At 44.7% G+C, this 21,087-nt stretch overlaps 1 protein-coding gene across 1 annotated transcript; it reads left to right on the plus strand.

Moving 5' to 3' along the window:
* The first annotated feature begins 483 nt into the window (after window positions 1–483).
* trip11 (thyroid hormone receptor interactor 11) lies at window positions 484–20,685 on the plus strand. Its single transcript, XM_084013747.1, has 21 exons — window positions 484–975; window positions 3,388–3,464; window positions 4,786–4,896; window positions 5,330–5,614; window positions 5,960–6,028; window positions 6,218–6,383; window positions 6,612–6,938; window positions 7,534–7,574; window positions 7,700–7,798; window positions 7,988–8,191; window positions 8,545–11,571; window positions 11,938–12,078; window positions 12,459–12,652; window positions 13,189–13,352; window positions 13,511–13,614; window positions 13,700–13,799; window positions 14,791–14,872; window positions 15,887–16,001; window positions 17,309–17,422; window positions 19,057–19,201; window positions 19,333–20,685. Exons 1-21 carry the CDS (start codon window positions 837–839, stop codon window positions 19,539–19,541), a joined length of 5,913 nt encoding a protein of 1,970 aa, XP_083869873.1. The 5' UTR covers window positions 484–836; the 3' UTR covers window positions 19,542–20,685.
* The last annotated feature ends 402 nt before the right edge of the window (window positions 20,686–21,087 follow it).

Here is a 21,087-nt window from a genome sequence, read left to right on the forward strand (position 1 = left end):
ATATGAGGAGAGATGCACACACAACCAAAAAACAATCGTTAAAATGTTATCTCAATAATTATGAAGATATATAAATATAAAATATGTACAGATAGATACATTTAATTGGGTGTAATAGTAATACTGCTTTATATATATACATACATATATATATTTATAAATATATATGATTTAGTAGGCAATATGCAGTACGTACGCGTTGAGTATGTTGTAGGCACGTTAGTTTGTAATTTCGTACACCGCCTTGGGTTCTTGAACGCATCTCGAACTTGTTGGTCCTCCAGCATCCCACAATGCACCGCAGCCGTGTTCCGTGTCCACGTCAAACCTGACAGCAGTCGCCGCAGCCGAGCTGTTATGGCTGCAGTTGAGGTGGCACTCTGCGGGCTCTGTGTCGTTTAGACCGGCTTAAAAACCTGGTGGAAACACCGCTCGCGTTCTCCGTAGACGACGCAGGCCTGAACGTAAGGGCGAAACCTGAGCTGTTGGCTGGTTGACTGTGATATAACGTCGCTTTAGCTTAGCCTAGCTCGACAAATTCCTTCAAGCAAACGGCTCAGCTGTTATTAGCCGAGGGGAGGGGGGTCTTCTTCGCTAAATGAGCGCCTGTCAGCCGGAAAAGCGGCTCTGAGTTGGAAGATTAAAGTGTATTTTGTTGAGTTAACGATGTCTTTGTGGTGTGGCGTTCACGGTTCAGCTTGACGACCGAGTTTACTGTGTCACCTCTGGATTCCGAGCTAGGCTAAGCTAGCCCCCCTCCTCCTCCTCCTCCTCCTCCTCCTCCTAACGTTAGTCGGCCCTGCTTTGTTTTTGTTTGGTGTCTAGTCCCCGTCAGGATGTCATCGTGGCTGGGGGGAATCGGCTCCGGCCTCGGCCAGTCTCTGGGCCAGGTCGGCGGCAGTCTGTCCTCTTTCACCGGGCAGATATCAAACTTCACCAAAGACATGTTACTGGAAGGAGTGGAAGAAGTGGGAGGTAGGTTTGTCTCTTCGGTAGCCACATCATCACTTATTTAATTACAAAGCTGGAGCAGAGCTCTTTACTTCTCAATGTATTTTTGTAAACATATGCTTTAGCTCGTTGATTCAGTTTGGTAAAAACACCCACTCAAGGTGCATTCAGGGTCCCAGGTGTTCCCATGACAATTACCAGATACAGATTTTCACAGGAAGATTGTACAGATATCCTGCCAACAGAGTAAAAGCAAGTCATTACTCTGAGCTGTAAAATATTTCTTGCAAAAAGAAGTGCCGTTATCTAAAAATGATCAGCAATGTGAACAAAAAGTGGACTATTTCAGTGTAGGTGCCAATTAGTAGGCCCTGAAATATTATAGTATTTAAGAGCGTCCTCAGCTTCCATAATTAAAAGCTCTCAAGATAGAAATATAAATGTGTAGACTAATATCAGAAACGTTCCGCGTTTACATCCACCAAAATGACCGTAAAGTTGAATCAGTTCTCTGAAATGTATAATCTTAATGAATCTTAATTTCCAGGACTCCCAATTAGAGTTATCGTTGTCCGCTTTTAATTAAATGTAGGTAATTTACCGGAAAATAACAGACATTACAATTGCATAACGACAAAATGAGCTGTTAAGGCGGATGAGAAAAATGTGACAGTTGTAATCAACTCAATTAAGGGAGAAAATCTAACTTACATGACCTAGTGATGCGCTGGAACAAATAATACTGTATATAGTGCATAGCTTGCTCTTTAGGGATGTCCTTGGTGTGAGTTGGCGGTGTCGAGTCAACAAGTCTTCATTTGTTACTTCACTGCCTGGATTTTTACTCCGACACAGCCAACACCAAGCTCCCTATTTCCTCTTCATAATAAGTGATGCACATCATTTATTAAATGCACACCGCTGCTTTGTTTGTCTGGTGTTTTTAAATATATTTTTGTGGATATATTATGTAAACATTACACCACCTTTTTTGTCGCTGCTCTGTTGACACTGAATGAGCGACTACTTTCTCATTTCTGCAGCACTCCATTAATGTTTGTTTAAGTTTTGCGAAACAGTTTGATTTACCTTTTGAGTACGCTGCCTTTCTTTCGCCGCATTTCAGTGTCTTTAATGTACCGTGCAGATGTTTTGATGGGACGGCCACAGGTGTGCAGTTAAGTCCACCTCTAGCAGCAAGAGAGGTGGTTGTTTCGAATATGATTTACACATAAAGTTTGACTTGACTTATGTGCCTCGAGCTAACTGAACACACAAGATTATAAATAATTCTTTGTTAAACATGGGAGAGAGCACTGCTGAAACTGTCAGACCACACAATGGTCTAATTCTTTCCTGTCAGGATCACATTATAGCATCAGAATGAAAACAGATTGAAGACTCTTACTTGGGTCAGCAGTGTCACGATGCACTGAAACTGTTTCCTGCTGCTAAAAGTAGCATGGGTGAATTCTGCGTTTCTTTCGTTAACACTTTATTTTTATAGATCCTGGTGGAAGATTTTTCATACGTGCACATGGAAGTGCATTTACAGAACTTAAAGTTAAACACAAAAGGAAAACATTCTCAGTCGATGCCGTCGACGTCCTCATTCATTGTCAGTGGAGCTGCTAACACCCCGATGGGAACACCGATTAAAGGGTTCACGATCAAATCAGATTCGAGTCTAGACCCAAGTCTGGACTCATCAGTATTTTATGATGCAAAAATTGTAATAATTATCAGAAATGTTCCATCCCATTTGGCCACTTAAACCCCAAAGTACAATCACTCTGAAGCGAACAGACGACAAGTGATAACGCATTGACGCAAAGAGAACTTTGACCGCAGACGTCCAACTCACAGCTCGAATCCAAAAAAACACAAAGTATGAATGTTTATCACTTGAGTGTGGAGCAGCGGGGCCGGACTTGAAGCACTCAGCATGCCAGGTCTGACATCCGGCTTTTAAGTTTTTAATGAGAAAGGAAATTAACCGGAACTGGATTTTTTTAGGCTTCAGTTTAGTCTGTGTAGTTATGTCGTGGCTGAGCTTCGTCCAGCTGTTAAAATCACATAACTCAGATTCCAGAATTGTTGGCCTGCTCAGCCGTGCATGTTTGTTTGTCATGTGAGACACTAAAGCAGACCGGAGTGTCTGACTAAGATAGAGAAGGAAACAAGTCGCCAGTTAGTATCTCTTCAAAGTACTGGCCGATAAACCTCAAGAACCTTTTCTCATTTTTAGAATATCAGAAAAATGAATTAAAAAAAATCCCAGATATTTCTGTTTTTGTGTACAGAGAAAAAAAACATTTAGCTGTTGTGGATTATGCTTACATTTAATCCATGCTGCCTGTTTTTACAGTAAATAGACTTCTGCATGTCATGATATATTCAATGCTATTATTCCCCCCCCCCCCCATGTAACTGCAGATGCGGCCACAGAGCTGCAGGTTTCCAATTCCAAGTTGGCGGACTTCGAGGCCTCATTTGCCAGTCAGAAATCTGAGGTGAGATTCTTTGTGGGGCAAAACGTTTATGCTTTTCTCACCACGCACGGTTTGATTGTCGCAGCAGGGAAAAGCTACAGCTGTACGTAATGACGTTAACAATGGATTTGTTCAGTCGAAGTGTCCCAGTAAGCCAGCGAACTAGCAGCAAGCTGTGCAACGCGGAGTTGGAGTTTTGCCCACATCCTCTCCGTCGCCACCCAACTGAACTCCTGTTTCCAGGAGAATTGAAATGCTCACTAAACGTTGTCTTTACCCACCGCGAGTGGCCGATCGGTGCTGTGCATGTGCAACTCTCCACAGAGATGAGAAGGAAGTGAGATGGCTCAAGTTTAGTTTATTTATAGATCACATTTAAGAACACAATACAATATATGGGAAGGCCCAAAGCTACTACCATCATCTGCTGTGGGAAGAAGCAAGATTTACTAGCCTGACGTGGCATTTTATTTGCCCTCCTGGGCATACCTTACTACCATACTGCCAGGTCGCTGATACTGACACACCTACGTGAAATGCAATGTTAGTATTTCCACCTGTGCTTGAAGTCAAATATCTCCTGTGAGGCTTATAAACCTACTGTGTTGATCTGTGTTCCTGTGTGTTCGTGATGTCGGCGTTGGAAAGTGATCACACTCACAACAAAGGAAGGGACTGTGAGGAAACATTGAATTGCCGTATCATCCTGTTGTTCAAAGAGCAAGGAGGTCGCTAGTGAGACCTTTTTTTTTTTCTTGTCGACTTCAAATCCTGTTAAAAGATCCAAACCCGTGTCTTGTCTGTGAATCCAAAGCCTGTTTTTTCTCATTCCTCCGCTACGTAGAGCTCCATTGTTCTCATGTCACCCGTGCACTTGGTGATGTCTTCATATATTATCATGAACACACACACACACACAGTAGTTTATTTTGACTCAAACCCACCTACGGTCTTGTTGCTCTGAATTCTCACTAGAGCACCAAATGTGTATTTATTCGCAGCTAAAACGTCTCGTTTTTGAGTAACGTTTGCTGAAAGCTACAGTGCCCGGCTGAAACTATATATATGTGACATATATTTTAAAGATTAAAGTCACAGACCATGTAGAGAGTCAGAAAGCAACAAGAGAAAGGACGAACACAGTGTTTTGGTCATTTTGAATAAATAGAACAACACCAGCCTCGTGCTTGAGGATGGTTTAGATCACTTCTGTCAATAAGCATCCAGCTGGCTGACGTGCCCTTGAGCAACTCTCCAGGCTGCTGCTCCATACCTCCAACCACCTGACTGTAACACACACAAAAAACCCCAATGTTTTTGTGCTCCTTCTGTTTCTTTGCAGTATGAGCGATTACGAGAGCTCCATGCAGAGCTGGAGGAGAAGCTGGAGGCGTCGGAGATCCAGAACAAACGACAGTCTGCAGAGTACAGAACCCTCCTGCAACAGAGAGATGTATGTACATTTGTATTCATCGTAAACGCATTTACATGATATTTTAGATAACTCAGAAAGATGACACATGATCCATTTTAATTGTGTTATAATGTGTGTGAAAAAGGTTGGTTTTTCCCACATCCTGCACACACACACAGCTAATTAAATTCCCATTTGATGTCATGCTTAATTGCTCTTATTACATAATTCTTTTTATGCTTGCAACCCTTCCAACATTGCAGTGTATATGGGCATGTGAATATTACATTCCTTATTCTCTCCAAAGGTGGGTAGAAGCACATTTGCCCACACTTCATGTTTCAAATCCAACACAAAATGCATTAAATCAGCATTTTCGAGAGGTTCTGTGTTAGTAAGTTACATTTAGCAAGTCTTGTTAAGACAGAATATGGACGTTTGGTATAAAAGGGTCCTCGTGTTTGTCTTCCAGGTGGAGATCAGTCACCTGAAAGCCCGTCAGAGTGGACTCCAGGAAGACGTCCACAGGCTCCATCAGTCGTCCCTGGTCGGTCCCGCCAGGCTGCCCGTCACCACTACTTCCTCCACCACTACCTCCTCTTCTGCCTCCTCTTTCCTGTCACGGCCCTCGGGGGCCCACCAGGGCGACGAGATGGACCTCAGCGACGTCATCTGGTCGCAGCAGGAGATCAACCGGCTGTCGACGGAAGTCATGCGTCTGGAGGCTGAGGTGGCACACTGGAGGCGAATGTCTCAGGTAGAGATGATGTAGCGGGGCAGACGGCTTAAACCTGGGTCATTTACTTAAAGGAAATATTTGACATTATTATCCTCCATAAGCCTAAAACTGTTATGTTTTTAAACCTTTATTATATTCACGGTTCTTATATGGATTTGTACGGATTAAACAAATAATATATAATAATATATCGGTACATCTCTTCATTTTAAATTGATTCATTTCATTTCTTCTCACCTAAATTGTTTCAATATGTCAGACCTCATCTTCCTGGCTCACCAAACGGCTTAAAAATAAATGCCTTTTCCATAAAAAAACCAACTGAATTCTGTTTGTTTCAAATCGAATTGATTTTTCTTTCAGGCTTCCACAGCAGCAGGAGCCGGTAACGGTGACCATGGAGAGATTCTCACACTTCAAAGAACTATTAAGGTGCATTTTCATCTTTGCAAGAATCAATTTGATTTAATGGGTTGAATTTGCATCTTAAAAATGCAGTAATGGATACTTAAAATTGACAATGGTTTAAATGACGGTGTGTATGTGAAAGAAGCTTCTTCTTGCACAGAGCGTTGTGATACTGAGGCTCTAAACGTGATGTTTCTGCTGCTTCGGGGACAGGAGCTGCGTGAGGAGATGAGCCGTGAGGTGGATGAACACCAGCATGAACTGGCAGCCCTGCAGGACGCCCAGCGGCAGAAGATGGCCGACATCACACGCCGTCACAGGGAGGACTTGGCGGAGTACGAGGAGAGGATAGAGGAGCTGGAGGAACAGAATCAGAGTGGTGAGGCTAACTGGCATTGTAACTCATGGAAGGAGTCATTCAGATATATTGTGGCTTGAGAAGAAGGCGTCTTATTTCTCAGCTGTAACCAAAGTTGGGATAAAATGTGTTAGCAAGGCACTTTTGGCAAATATAATACTGCAATTATGACAAAATCCCTTCAACTCGCTTTTTCCACTCAGACACAACACACAAACTGAACTCCTTCCTTCGAATCCTTCTCTCCAGGTGACGGTCAGGCCACTTCCCCGTCAGATGCCTCCAAACTGCCTGAACTTGAGAAAACCATAAGCTCCCTGGAGGAGGCGGCGGATCAGCGGGAGAAGCAGCTGGCCGAGCTGTCGGCCGGTCTGGAGGAGGCACAGTCGGCCCGGGCGTCGCTGCAGCTGGAGAAAGACGAGGCCCAGGAAGAAAACACCGAGCTGCTGCAGAACTACACCCGGCTGCAGGCCTCCGTCACCGAGCTGCAGACACGAGTACAAGAGCAGGAGGGGAAGTCTCTGCAAAAAGCCCAGCTCGACCACGAGATCCAAGTCCTGAGAAAAAACCTTGCAGGTAAACTGTCATTATTAAAAAGAAGGAATACTGTTTAATGAGAAACTTATTATTTTTTTATAATAACCTCAAATCCATATTGTATGGATACAGAATAATGTCATGAGCCATATATGGAAGTTATACATTTTCTACATCAAATCTAAATAGTTTTCCCTGCTTTGTTTACGACTTCAGCCTCTTATTACCAGAATTAGTAAAAGAACAACAAAAACCTGTCAAATATTTTTTTTTTTTTTTTGAGGAAAAAAAATATATTAGCATCTGATTTAAAAAAAAAAAAAATGCTATACTATAACTTCTTTTGTTAAGAAACTAATATTTTTATAAATCAATACTATAATCTTAAATAAGTTGATCATAAACCATAAGGTAAATAAAATATAAGTAAATATTTTTTTCCGATACATGAGGCTTAAATAGACGGAAACAGTGAGTAATAAAAAAAAAAACACAGATGAGAAAACTATTTAGATCAGAAATAGAAATTGTATAACCAGAATATCTTCCTTATTTGCCTCTCAGGTCTTCTGTAGCCAGAGTTTGTTTTCCTTGATAATTAACCTGCATATTAACTACAACGTCTACCTTCCAGCTGCAGAGAAAGAAATAGAAGGGCTGAAAAGCCTGGCTGAAGTAAGTGTGACTATAAATCATGAGCCATACATCATGTTGAATATTTAAGAGTGTATTTAGTGGTGCTAGATGTTCAGGATTCACACCCCAATTGAGTGACTTCTCTCTTCTTTTTTATATATTAGGCAGAACCAAAGGAAGAAGTTGAGCATGCAGACATCTTAGAACTGAACACCATTATTGGAACGTTGAGACAAGAAAAGGAAGTCCTAGAAGAAGAAAAGGTTTGTTTATTTGATGCAATATCATTATCTTTTCCACGTGCTCCTCAAAATGTCTGAAATATGTGTCCGTATGCACTTTACTTCAACCAAGTTCATAATATTAATAATGTGAAGTAACTGAGGTCTTGGATTTAAAAAAAAAGCAAAATCCTGAGGTTTAATTCTTGTTTTTTTTGTGTCCTTTCACAGCACAGTCTGGAAGAAAGACTAGAAATGGCACAGGAACAAGTAGTTAGCAATAATGGCGCTGAGTCTGATGACCCGGAGTCCCTGGAGGATCTGAGGGCCGAGCTGGAGAGGAGAGAAAAGGCCCTGAGAAACACTGAGGAGGAACGGGACACCCTGATGTCTGAGCTGGAAGAACTCGACCGGCAAAACCAGGAAGCAACCCAGGTCTGACCTCAGTGGCCTCCTTCCTTTGTTATCATAGAATAATAATGATTAAATGTTTTTATATAGACCTAATCAAACAAAAAGAGGAAAAAATCACATAGGTACATATATATTTGCACATAAACATACAGTACATATATATATATGGCCATTATTGTTATTTTATTATGTCATTTCTCTGCTTCATATGCAGGTCTAAGGGCCACAAAAGAAAAATGTATGGTTTAAATCCACTGAGATCTCTTACATTGTTGTAATATTAATTATTATGTAGAAATCCTTTACAAAAACCCCCAAAAAAGAGAATATTTTGACAATTTACTAATTACTGATTCTCCCCTTCCTGTCTATAGCACATGATCTCGGTGAAGGAGCAGCTCTCCACACAGCTGAAGGCGGCCGAGGAACAGCTTTCGGGGCTGACTGCAGAGCTGAACGCAACCAAAGACCAGAAGGGGGCGCTGGAGAAAGAGCTGAAGACCCAAAAAGAGAAAACGAGCCAAAGGGCCTTCACCCTAAACGACCTGCATATGAGCAAGCAGGAGTTGGAACAGACAGTGAGGGAGCTGAAAGACAAACTGGGCCACGCACAGGAGCAGAGCAGGGAGGCACGCAGAGAAACCACAGAGCTCAAGAAAACGCTTGAGGAGCAATCATCTGTTGCCAAAGCAGAGCGGGATCAGACAGGGGAGAGAGGAGGCGACGCACAGGGAGCTGAAGAGAAACTAACGGAGAAGGAGAGGGAGCTGTCAGAGCTCCGGAGAGAACTGGACGAGATGAGGGGCTCTCAGGAGAAAGCGCTCTCCGAGGACTATGAGTTGAAGATGGAGAACCGGAGGTTGAAGGCGGATGGTGAGCAGGCTCTGGGTAAAGCTGAGGAACTGACCAAGCAGATGAAGGAAAGCCAGGCGGGTCTGAACAGGACCGTACGGGAGAAGGACACTCGCATCGAGGCTCTGAAGCTGGAGAAAGGTCAACTGGAGGGTGAACTGTCGCAGGCTGAGAGGACGCTAACGGAGCAGGCAAAACAGTACCAGCAGACAATCGAGGAGATGACGCGAGCCCGCTCCATGGACGCCTCCGCTTTACAGACGGAGCACGAACGAGCCATCAAGCTCATCCAGGAGAAGGACATGGAGATCGCTCAGCTGAAGAGAGACGTGGAGCAGCTGGCGTCCGACCACAGAGACACCAACGAGATGCTCTCCATCACGGTCGCCGGGCAGAAGCAGCTCACGGATTTGCTGCAGGAGAAGGATGTCTTCATGGACACGTTGAAACAAAACGCTTCGGATTTGCAGAAGGAGATGGAGAACAGCATTTTAGTGGTGACAAAAGAAGCGGACGCTCTGAAACAGGCGCTAGAGGAGAAGGAGAAACTGCTGGGGGGTATGAAGGAGGAGAACAGTCATTGGAAGGAAGAGATCGACCGACTCAGGGACCAGCAGAGCAGACCTCAACATCTGTCCGAGCCCAGGACCTTAGACATCATCACAGAGCTGGAGACGGAGATCACACAGCTCAAGTCCTCCAGGAATGGTCTGGAAGAGGAGGTCCAGACTCTGAGGAGAACCATGGAGGAGCTGCAGGCCTCCCTCCTTCTGGCACAGCAGTCCCTCCAGGCTCAGCAGACTGAGCTTGAGCAGGCTCACGCTCGGATTCAGCAGACCACGCTTAACTATGACAGGCTCATCCTCGCCCGAGATGAAGAGATCTCCTGCCTCCAGCAGACGGTGGACCAGCTCAGTGGGAGTCGGGTTCGTGCCGACTCCCCCCCTGTGCAGGGAGAGGTCATCCTGCAGGAGGAGAAGACCCAGACTCTGAACCAGGAGAACGGCAACGAGAAACACGACCTGTCGAAGGTAGAAATAGAAAAACTGGTGAGAGGCATAATGGAGAAAGAGACGGAGATCAGCCAGCTGAATGAGAAGAACGTCTCACTGACCAGACAGCTGGACCAGCTGGTGGTGTCTCGTGATGAAGTGGGCAAACTGTCCCAGATGATCCTGCAGAAGGATCTGGAGATCCAGGCGCTTCATGCCCGAGTGTCCATGGTGGGAGGTGGCGGCCACAGCCAGGACATCATGTTCTTACAGCAGCAGCTGCAGGCGTACGCCGTGGAAAGAGAGCAGGTGCTGGCCGTGCTCAACGAGAAGACGAGGGAGAACAGCCAGCTCCGCTCCGACTATCACCGCCTCATGGACATCATGGGAGGGAAGGAGGCGGCCCTGTTGAAGCTGCAGCAGGAGAACCAACGCCTCTCCAACATGAGCGACCCCTCCGGAAGCCAAGAGATGTTCAAGGAGACCATCCAGAACCTGTCCCGCATCATCCGGGAGAAGGACATCGAGATCGACGCTTTGACCCAGAAGTGCCAAACCCTGGTGGCCGTCCTCCAGTCCTCCGGAGGGGAGTCCGGCGGCGGCTGCGGAGGCGTCAGCAGCAACCAGTTCGAGGAGCTGCTGCAGGAGAGGGACACGCTGAAACAGCAGGTGAAGAAGATGGAGGAGTGGAAGCAGCAGGTGATCACCACGGTCAAGAACATGCAGCACGAGTCGGCCCAGCTGCAGGAGGAGCTGATCAAACTGCAGGGTCAGGTCTCCGCCGACAGCGACTGCAGCTCTCGGCTGTCGGTGGACTACGCCGGACTGATCCAGAGCTACGAGCTGAAGGAGAGGAGGCTGGGAAGTCTGAGTCAGGAACTCGCTCAGGTCCAGCACACCATCACCCAGCTCAGCACCACCAAGGATGTCCTGCTGGATAAACTGGGCAGCGTAGCTCCTGAAGTCGTAGCTGCTCAGTCTAGTCCTTCTCTCGCAGCCGATGCTCCGAGCCACCAGGCGGCTCCAACAGCAAACAGTGAAAAACTACAGGAAGAGGTCGTTCACTTGCGAATCCAGTTGGGTGAGAAGGAAAACCTGATCAAGACTCTTCAGGAGAACAACCACCGGCTCTCCAACTCGGCGTCCGCCACAGAGAGCGAGCAGAGAAGTCAGGCCGACGAGGTTCGGCTGGTCAGAGAGAAGCTGGACGCCCTGCAGAGGTCCGTGAGGGAGAAAGACCTGCTCATCAAAACCAAAGGGGACCAGCTGAGCCGCGTCAGCGAGTCGCTGCGTAACCGCGAGAATGACAACGAGGTGCTGAAGCAGGCCGTGACCAACCTGAAGGAGCGAGCTCTTATTCTGGAAATGGATGCGAAGGCGCTGAAGGAGGAGAACGAGCTGGTGGCGTCGCGCTCTCGAGAGAAGGAGTCTGAGTTCAGAGCGCTGCAGGAGACCAACATGCAGGTTTCCATCCTGTTGAGGGAGAAGGAGTTTGAACTGAGTGCAGTGAGCGAGAAATCGGCGACGGTGGAGAAAATGCTCAAGGACAAAGAGCAGGTGAGTAGGAGACTGCAGAATTATTATATGGTTCTTCATTTTATTGTTGTTACTGCAGGAACACATTTAGTAGTTTCAATTGAGTACTTTTTTGTATTTAATCTGTCTTGTTTAGATTAAAACAAAATTTTCTTCAAGATTTCAAGGAAAAGGAGTGTTTAATTGATAAACCAATTGTCTTTTTGGGTGCAAACTATTCCTTTAATGCGACCAACATTTTTGTGTAAGTGGTCGATTAGTTCCTGAAGAAGAACGACGCATCCTTCAAAGTCATTTTTAGACTGGAAACAAAACGGTGGATTTCTTTTCTCATCTATTCTTCTAATCATCACGTTTCTGATTTGCTCTGCTGCTGATGTGATGCAGGGTAAGTCTGGTGAGCTGAATCAACTCCTCAATGAACTGAAGTCCATGCAGGAGAAGGCCTTCATGTTCCAGCAGGAGAGGGATCAGATGATGATGGCACTCAAGCAAAAACAAATGGCGACCACCGCGGTACAATCTGAGGTAGGAGGACGGATGATGTTCACTCACTTCCCTTTTTTAACTGTGCATCAGCGTTCAGCTTTACTACAGTATTTGTCACCTTTTTTTGTTGTTGTTTTTAACAATTCTGTACACAAAATATTCAGTCAGTGAGTAGTAATATTTTCACTCCGTGTTACATTTGTTTTAACACTATGAAGTCCATGAAAACACAAGGATCAAAATATATTAAATGCTAATTTTTTGTATTTCCATCATTAGGTTAATGACATTCTTTTTTATGTGATATAACTGAAGAAATGCCGCTTCAATATAGACTCTCTCAAAACGTATAAATCCATAACATAGATTATAGTTTGTAGAAAGCTTCTCAAAGACGTGTCGCGATGTTTCCCTTCCAGCTTCAGCACGTGAGGGACAAAGAGCAGCGTCTCAACTTGGAGCTGGAAAGGTTGCGTAATCACCTCCTGGAGATCGAGGACTCGTACACGAGAGAAGCACTCGCTGCCGAGGACCGGGAGACCGAACTACGCAAGAGGGTGGCACTGCTGGACCAGAAACTGGCCACGTCCTCCAGCGCTGTGGAGAACGCCAGGTTAGCGTAAACTGAAACTGCAGCATAAATGAAATCATCAGGGATATCACTGCACAGTTTCACCATGGTGAAGACACTGTACAAGATTAGCGTGCCACAACATTGATGGCCCGTAGCAAAGAAAAGTATTGCCTTGTTACCTTAAATAACTACATTGAGTTCGTCCTAAGAACTGGTAGGATAAGTGATAGTTAGATCAAACTTAGTGGAACATAATAGTTTAATAAATGAGTTGGCATCATGGACAAGGTTTTACATTGGTGTCCCACTCTCTTGTGGGATCCCTCAAGGCTTAAGCTTAGGTCCCCTATCACTTCCCATTTGTCTGCTCCCCCTGAGGCATATCACAGATTTGAATTCTGATGTCGGAGAGATACTGTGCAGCGGTATGCCCTTATATATATACCTGTGATACAGATTTGTCCTCACTTATGTTGTGTCTGAATTTTGAACAAGAGTTCCCATTATTTTAGAATTGATTTGGACGTCTGTGAGACTACCTGTTACATAAATAGTTAAAGTCAGTCTGCCTCCAGCCAACAGGCCAGCATGCAGGTGGAGTCTCTGCAGGAGCAGCTGACCGGGGTGGTGAAGCAGAGGGACGAGGCGCTCATCCATCTCAGGACCTCCCAGGAGCAGGTCAACCAGTATGCAGTGTCCCTCTCCAACCTGCAGATGGTGCTAGAGCAGTTCCAACAAGGCAAGTCAGCTGCTTTGACATGAGACACCGTCTGCTCCTCTCTGGTCCTTTGGCTGGCGTTTGCTGTGAAATTAGGGGACCCAGTGGTATTGATGAGGCAGTTTGTGTTGTGCCATGAAATACATATAACCTGAAGTAATTGTCTCTTCCCCTATCAGAAGAGACAGCCATGTACTCTGCAGAGCTTGACAGGCTAAAGAGGGAGAAGGACGAGTGGAAGAGAAAAGCTGAGCGTCTGGAAGACAAAGCGTCCGCTCTTCAGGTAGAACAGCAATCAATAACTGATCAGAGCATCCATTCGCTTCCACAGAAGCTCTTATCAGTGACGGTGCTGTTCTCCCTGTCAGATTAACCTCGACGAAGCCAGCGCCGCTCTGGAGTCGGCGTCTCGCCTCACCGATCAGCTGGATCTGAAGGAAGAGCAACTCGAGGAGCTGAAAGCACAAGGTGAGCCGAGCGCCCGCCAACTCCTCGCACACTTCTTCTGAGGAATGATGAGCGTATCGGACAAAACTTCCTTCCATTTTTTTTTTTACTGGACAAGAAAGGTATCCTCATGAGGTCGCAGTAAAATAGAACTCTGAGGGTTTTATGTCTGCTTTGTTTAAAGACCTCTTAAATGTTTATTTAAGATGTTGTGGAATGCAACTGGAATCCTTTGCTGGCTTTTTCTTCTCCTGGCCTCCAGGCAGCCTTTGAACATCAGCTCATTTTTTCTTTTTCCCGTGCTCATGTCCTTATTTCAGTCCACAGACACACACTTATCATAACGCCGGTATGAGAGCGAGTGAAACTCTGGCCGCCCTCTGGGTTCGGTGGTCCTGTTCACACTCAGCAGATTTCACTCTTATCACGCTCAGATTTGGCCATGACATCACAGCAAATTCTCAGACTTTAATCTTTTTTTTTTACCCGTCTCTTTCAGGCATTGTGTTTGTTCAGACCTCGTATGAGGTCGTATATTTACTCTACCAATCAGTCACCTATGGAAAATGTACATCGAGTCTATTAATAGTTGGTTAGCTGTGAGAATGAGACGATAACGTTGGTATGTGCATCAGCGTGGAGCCTCTCATGAATTAACACTAAATTCAAGCGCAGATTATTTAGATATTTGGATCAATAAACATCCGGTGATCTTCAGACGTACCGCTGCCCTGAGAGTATTTCCAGATTCCTCAAAAAACACTCTTCTAACCATCTGGAGGAGAAACTATTTTCAAGAGTTTTTTAGCAATTTGTTTGTGAGGAACATTTCCAACTATGTGTCCCGGAAATACCATCCATCCAGATGGTTAAAGTGTCTTTGATGCTTCCTAAACACCTTCAGGATGGCAGGAAGTCTTGACAAACGGCATTCTGGGTTTGGGGTTTTTATCGTGAGATCTTAGCGCTGTGACGTCGGCGTAAACGCCGTCTGTGTGCGTTTGTGTTCCAGTGGAGGTGAGACAGGAGATGTTGGAGGAGGCGCAGAGGAAGCTGATGACCCTCCTGAACAGCACAGAGGGGAAGATCGACAAGTAGGTTCCATCCCGTCTGGGTTCAATCTTTACAGTCATGTATTCAATTTAATGAGATTATGATGGAAAAACACACATGGATTTGGTTATTGCTCTCCAGCAGCTTCAAGGGATTGTCAAAAGTCACACTGCAGCAAATAAATGTCATAACACGTAATCTTTTAAAGCGTTATGACACTGAGAGGATCACGCCTATGAATACAACTAGTATTACCAGGAGACCTCATGTAATTAAGAAGCATCGTCTGGATTTTATTAAAGCGTATCCCCCATTTATGATGTCAAGGCTCTGTGTCTCATCTGCTTATAATAAGCATTTCATCCTATATGGGACTTACAGTAAATATTAGGAATATTATTGTTATTTAAACATAATTGTTGACTGGGAAAGAGGCAGAAAAAAGGTGGGAAGAAAATGAAAACGACCCCAATTGATGCCGATTCGCGTGGGACTAATATTATCACTTGACTTCTGTGTTTTGTGAAATATGGGCGTTTATTTATGGTGGGGTTTTTTTTTACCTGATAAATGATGGACGTGGCAGATTCACACGGGATTGAGATCAGATGGCCTCACTTATTATAAGTGATAATTCTCCTGAGCAAAGAGTCACTCGTGTATATCTCATTTTGGAGATATTTATTTTTTCTGATGGAAATAAGACTTTTCCTTGAAATGATGTTGAATTGCTGCACAAATTGCATTGCCACAAAACTGTCAATATGGCTGTTTTAGCTGGAGATGCATGGTTTTCACAGGGCAGTTACAATCATGTGAAAGGTGTTTTCTCCCTGTTTTTAATTTAGTTTTACTCTTTGGGATTGCTTCAAACAATGAAAAATGCGTTACAAATACAATGTATTATTATAAATAAATTATCACAGAGAAAGGATGTGAACAAATACTGAAATGAATACTTTTCGGGGTATTTCTGATCCTGTCGGCTGTCTTAAAAAACGGGATTGAAGTGTTGAATGACATCATGCTTACTGTTCACGTTGTCCTGCTTCCAGAGTCCTGATGCGAAACCTGTTCCTGGGATACTTCCACACACCTAGAAGCAAGCGTGCAGACGTGCTGAGGCTCATGGGAAGTGTTCTCGGACTGAGCAGAGAAGACATTGATAAGGTGAGAGATTCCTTGACTCGCATTCAAAGCATTCACTCCGATGATCACATAAGAATGTCTGAAGGCGGTAATTACTACATTTCAGCAGGCAGTGAGCAAATGTTTGTGCCTTTAGGGAATAAATGTATGACACATCACTACGCTATTTAATTAGCTGGTAGAGGTGGTAGACAAACACCACATGAACGAGCAGTCTGACTTGGAAGTAACAGAATCACAGCTAGGAGATTTAGCAGTAGGTGTTAGCTACGTAAGACGTGTTCATTTTAAAACACAACCAGAGAGCTTTCTAGTTGGGTGTCTGCGTTGCAGATGCACTGTTTCTTTTACCAAAAAGAAAAGCACATTTTGGCAGATGGACGGACAGCTGTTGCTCAACAGATCTGTCCTGAAAAATATGCTCTTTTAATACTGAGGCAAATCCAACATTTAGGTGCTGCCTCTGTCCCAGGTCACTCTGACCTGAGAGACAAACTGAACCCCAAAAACTCCCCGTTCAACTCCAGCAGCCCCGGGAAATATTCAGAGTGCTCAGCCCTGAAAAACAAAGCATTCGCTTATACAGATCTCCTGGCAGGAGCTCTGCGAGTTTCCAAAGTATATTACCCAATACTCTTAAAGTAAAACAGATACAAAGTGAGGGGCTAATGCGATTACTTTCTCAGAAGACCCGTTTTTTAATGTGTTAGGGTTGTTCCTTTTTTTTTTTTTTTCAGCTCTCCCTCATCTCCCGTTAAGGCGATCGTTTTTTATTTTATTTTTTTTATTTTCCACTCAACTCGACGGCAGCCAAGTGTCCCACAAAACCAGACGTCTTTTCACAATCCACCACAGTGGATCAGCTAGTACCCCCCCCTCCTCCTCCCGCTGCAGCCTTTTTTAGCCCAAAGCCGTGATCCCCACACTCTATATATGGGGTCCAGCTGGATCCTGCCAGACCAGTGACACCGATGATTAGGGGTAATGAATGATGGTTGAATAAGAAAGCCATACGTTTCCTGTAGGAGGGTGGCTGTTGGCAAAGAATCCCAGTGCCTGTTTATGAGCCGAACTAGTGAGTGGGTCCCAGAAATAATTTTCCAGAAGGCAATTAAAACTGAAATCTGCCAACTTCTTTTGAAAACAGAAGGAAAAAATGAACTGTATAAGAGCAACATATACTGTACCTGCGCTGTTCGTCCTTTAGATAATAAACTATTCGATGTCCATTAGCGTAAAATATGAGGTGTGTGTGAGTATTTAGAGACTTCCATCCCGTTAACAATCCAATCATATTTGTCTGCACTTCCTCACATTCCCGTCTGCAGATGTTAGAGGAGGACAGACCTGGTGGATGGATGTCCAGCTGGCTGGGAGGCCGAGCAGCGCAGAGCGTCCCAAACACTCCCCAGAGGCCCGACGCTGGCCAAGGGTTCAACACGGTAAGAAACGCCACACTAACGTCTTTTAACACAGAGACACAGTTTATGTTTTATACAGTAAACTAGAGACACAGCGCCACCTGTCATACTCTTAAATACTGCCACAATACGCAAACAAGGGTAGAGATGCTTACTAAACGCCTGTAGCTCCCAAAAACATTGGTTCTCGAGGGCGGTCAGGGGCGCAGTGCTTAGGGCAACCGCCCCATGTACAGAAGGTCCTCGACGCGGTGGTCCCGGGTTCGACTCCCGCCCGGGACATATGTCATCTCCCTCTCTCTCCCTGTTTCCACACTGTCTGAAAAAAAGTAATAAAAAGGCTTGAACGGCGCTCTAGCCAAAAAAACATCAGATTTCACCCGGGTGGAAACGCCAAAGTGTTTTAAACTTGTATTCTCTCTACTGGCCATTGGGGGGCGACTCTGGTTGCAAAAAGAAAAGTCTGATTGTATGGAAGTCTATGTGAAAATGAGCCTCCTATCTCCTGATTTATTATCTCAGTAAACATGAGTTTATGTATCTCAAGTTTCAGGTCTTCTTCAATCCAGCATGACGTTGATTTAGTGCATTACCCTAGTACCGTGGGGGAGCAGCCTTTAAGCATTTTTCTGTTGTTCACCAGCTGACAAAAGCAACATTTACACAATATAATTTGATGGAAAACGATTTAAATGCACTCCGTATATTTAACCTCAGTCTCACATAGCCAGATGTAATAAAGCTCCCTGTCAGGCCTAGAGAAAGGTCTGGCTCCACATATTATCATTCTGATATACGGGGGAAAACCGCCCTTCTTCTTCATTAAATCACAATCGTCTTTGGCGGAGCAGAAGGATGCAGCGACGGCGCCCTTAGAAAATACATAGCTCAGATAGTGGAAGGGGAGGAGGCTTTTATCCACAGTTGAGATCCGGTCAATGAGTTACAGCAGCCCTGCTGCACATGCTCTGACGAACTTCTCTTCTCACTTCATTAAAATCAACATTTATTTCTTTTTTTTTTACATAAAATTATGAAAAATATCACCACGTTCACTTGTTTAAAGCGTCACATATACAGCAACAACAGGGAAGAAAATGAAGTAGTTCTAATGCAAGACATTTAAATATATAGGAAAAGCGTTCAAATTGTATATTAAAACTGAATGTAATGTTTTTTGTTTTGTTTTTTTAACTTTATTTTTATTAAAGAGAAACGCAAACATCCCTTGACAACACCACAGATTATGTATGACATGAAAAGAAAAGAAATCCCATTGGGGCCCAGAAAACTGAATAATACTAATGAGTGAAAAATAAGTGTGAAATGTAAATTTAAATGTAAAAAAAATGTAATTTACCAAAACTTCAAGAAGCCTAAGAAAAAGATCAGTTTACATGCCCTTCAAAATAAAAGTCAAACTACCAAACACAGATTTGAATTTCAGACTGCAGTATTTATAAGCATATTTGTAAGAATACACATTAATGTCAGCAGAGTAGCTGGTTAAAGGAAACACTCTTCAACTGGTAGGCATGTGCTCGGCTGCAGTGTCCTTGAGCAAGGCACTGATTCCTAACTAGGATACTGTTCTCGAGCTAACTCTTCCTTTTGTGCTAAAACATCTCATTAACTCGTGTCCTTTATTGTCGTAGTCCTTCTCAGAGATGTTCGTGAAGTTCCTGGAGGTCGAGTCGACTCCTTCGCTGCCGGTGCCGAGGCTTCCGGTCCATGACATCAAGCCTCTGAGCGCCCCGCCCTCGAGGCGGACCGGCAGTGCCGCTCCCAGCACCGCTGCAGGTAAGCGACCCCCTCCTCTGCCGCCAGGAGGGTTCTACCTCTCGGTCATGTCAGACGGGAGGCGTCCTGCTTTCTCTCACATCCCCGAACACACCACGCCGTATTTAAATGTGACACCGCTCTCTTCACAGGAGCACTCGGCAAGCGACCCGGCGAGTCCAACCCCTTCCTGGCCCCTCGCTCCGCGGCGGTGCCCCTGCTGGCCGGTTCGAGCTCCGGCGGCTCGGGAGGTCACCTGCTGATGAAGCCCATCTCTGACGCCCTGCCCACCTTCACACCCGTGCCGGTCTCAGCCGAGTCCAGTGGTGGAGCTGTGCTCAAAGACTTGTTAAAGCAGTGATCGGCCCCCCCTTAACGGCTTTTACACTACACAGACTGACATGTGAGCAGTTCTGCTACTTACCGCTGCTCTTAACAATAAATGATCAGAGAATTTATAACACCCCCCTTTTTTTTTTAAAGGGGGACTTAAACTAATTAGGTTTTTTGCAATTACTGTTCTATGCAACAGAGTGTCCCTTTACAGTTTCAACGCCATCGTTATGTCTCGCCCCACAAGTTGAAAATGATCGATGAAGTCATGGATGGAAACGTTTCCAACTTGTGAGAAACACAGAAGCTGTCCTTTAGATTATGAGTTACGTCTTGCATTTATATTTTTCTTCGTCGCTCCAGTTCTGAACACAAGTGACCTTGTAAACTCACTGTGTGCAGCTCAATCCGAGCGGCTCGAGTCTTAATTGTCACCTCGGTTTGCAGCAGGAAACCTCTCACATCCTCCTGTTTTCTTGTGTTGGACCACATTTTTTTATTTTCTCGCATTGCCTTTTTTTTTCTCTCTCTTCTTCTTCTTTTTAACAATGCAGTGACTTGTTTCTGATCCAGGACTCACTAAAAAACTCTGGCAGCAGTATTCTGCATTGAGATTTATGTGGTTCAGTACATCTGTTCAAACCATAAAGACATTTTTTTTGTGTGCAAAATCTTGTCTTTTCCAGACGGTCAGACTGATATGCAAGCAGCGTTGTAATTACGTCTGTGGCTGTGGTTGATCGGGGGCTTCAAGCTGCTCACATGTTAAAGTACAGTACTATTATATAGTTATATGTATAATGGTGGCATCGTTTTCCTATTTATAGGCACTAAGGAAGTTTTGGAAGCTAAGTGCCTGCATTTTTGCTAATTAGATAGTTGTATAATCAGGATTGTAAATGGTTAATATAAGTATATATATTTACAAAAATGTAAAACTGCACATTTAAAAAAAGGAAGTTGTACCTGACCAGAGCTGGCCGGTGCATAACTGAGCTGCTCTACCTTTTTTTTGTAAAGACGTAAATCAGCCGCTGCAGAGGGAATGTTACAGGGTTTCTCCAGGTGGGTTGTAGAAATGTAAAAAAAAAAAAAAAAGATGCAACAGTAAATCCTCGCTGTGGAAGGATTTTGTAGATTTAAAATCTGAAACTGAGGAGGAGGAGGGGGGGGGGGGGGGGGGGTGTTGGATTACCTTGAACTTGGATGATCTTTAAACAGGAGTTAGTACCGTGATGATTTAATTGGAACTCCAAATCAAATAAAGGAAGTTCCTGCTGACCCTTTACTGCATTTTGTCTGTTTTTTTGTGGCTACTGCAGCGTGGATGCCCAGATGTGTAGTGTCATCCAGCTGCAGAGGAGGAGGGGGGGCGGGGGAGTAGCAGCTTGTTGGCGGGAGAGTGCGTCGCCGCCTCTGACCGGAGGGGGCGGGCTCTCCCTGATTCAACCCAGCTGTTGTGAAAGTTGCTCCGAGGGGGCCGACCGTCAATTTGCATTGCTGAGTATTCCGCGGAGCAGAAAACGCCACCGTCCATTCTGGGAACGTTGGTCGTCGATGTGCCGAAGCTCGAG

This window comes from Eutrigla gurnardus (genome assembly GCF_963514095.1).
Source record: "Eutrigla gurnardus genome assembly, chromosome: 7".
Taxonomy (NCBI): Eukaryota; Metazoa; Chordata; class Actinopteri; order Perciformes; family Triglidae; genus Eutrigla; species Eutrigla gurnardus.

Coding starts and splice junctions, on each gene's coding strand:
- trip11 (XM_084013747.1), top strand. CDS start 837: ATGTCATCGTGGCTGGGGGGAATCGGCTCCGGCCTCGGCCAGTCTCTG. Junction 13,353..13,510: donor GCTAGAGCAGTTCCAACAAG/GCAAGTCAGCTG, acceptor TTCCCCTATCAG/AAGAGACAGCCATGTACTCT. Junction 16,002..17,308: donor GCAGAGAAGACATTGATAAG/GTGAGAGATTCC, acceptor TCCCGTCTGCAG/ATGTTAGAGGAGGACAGACC.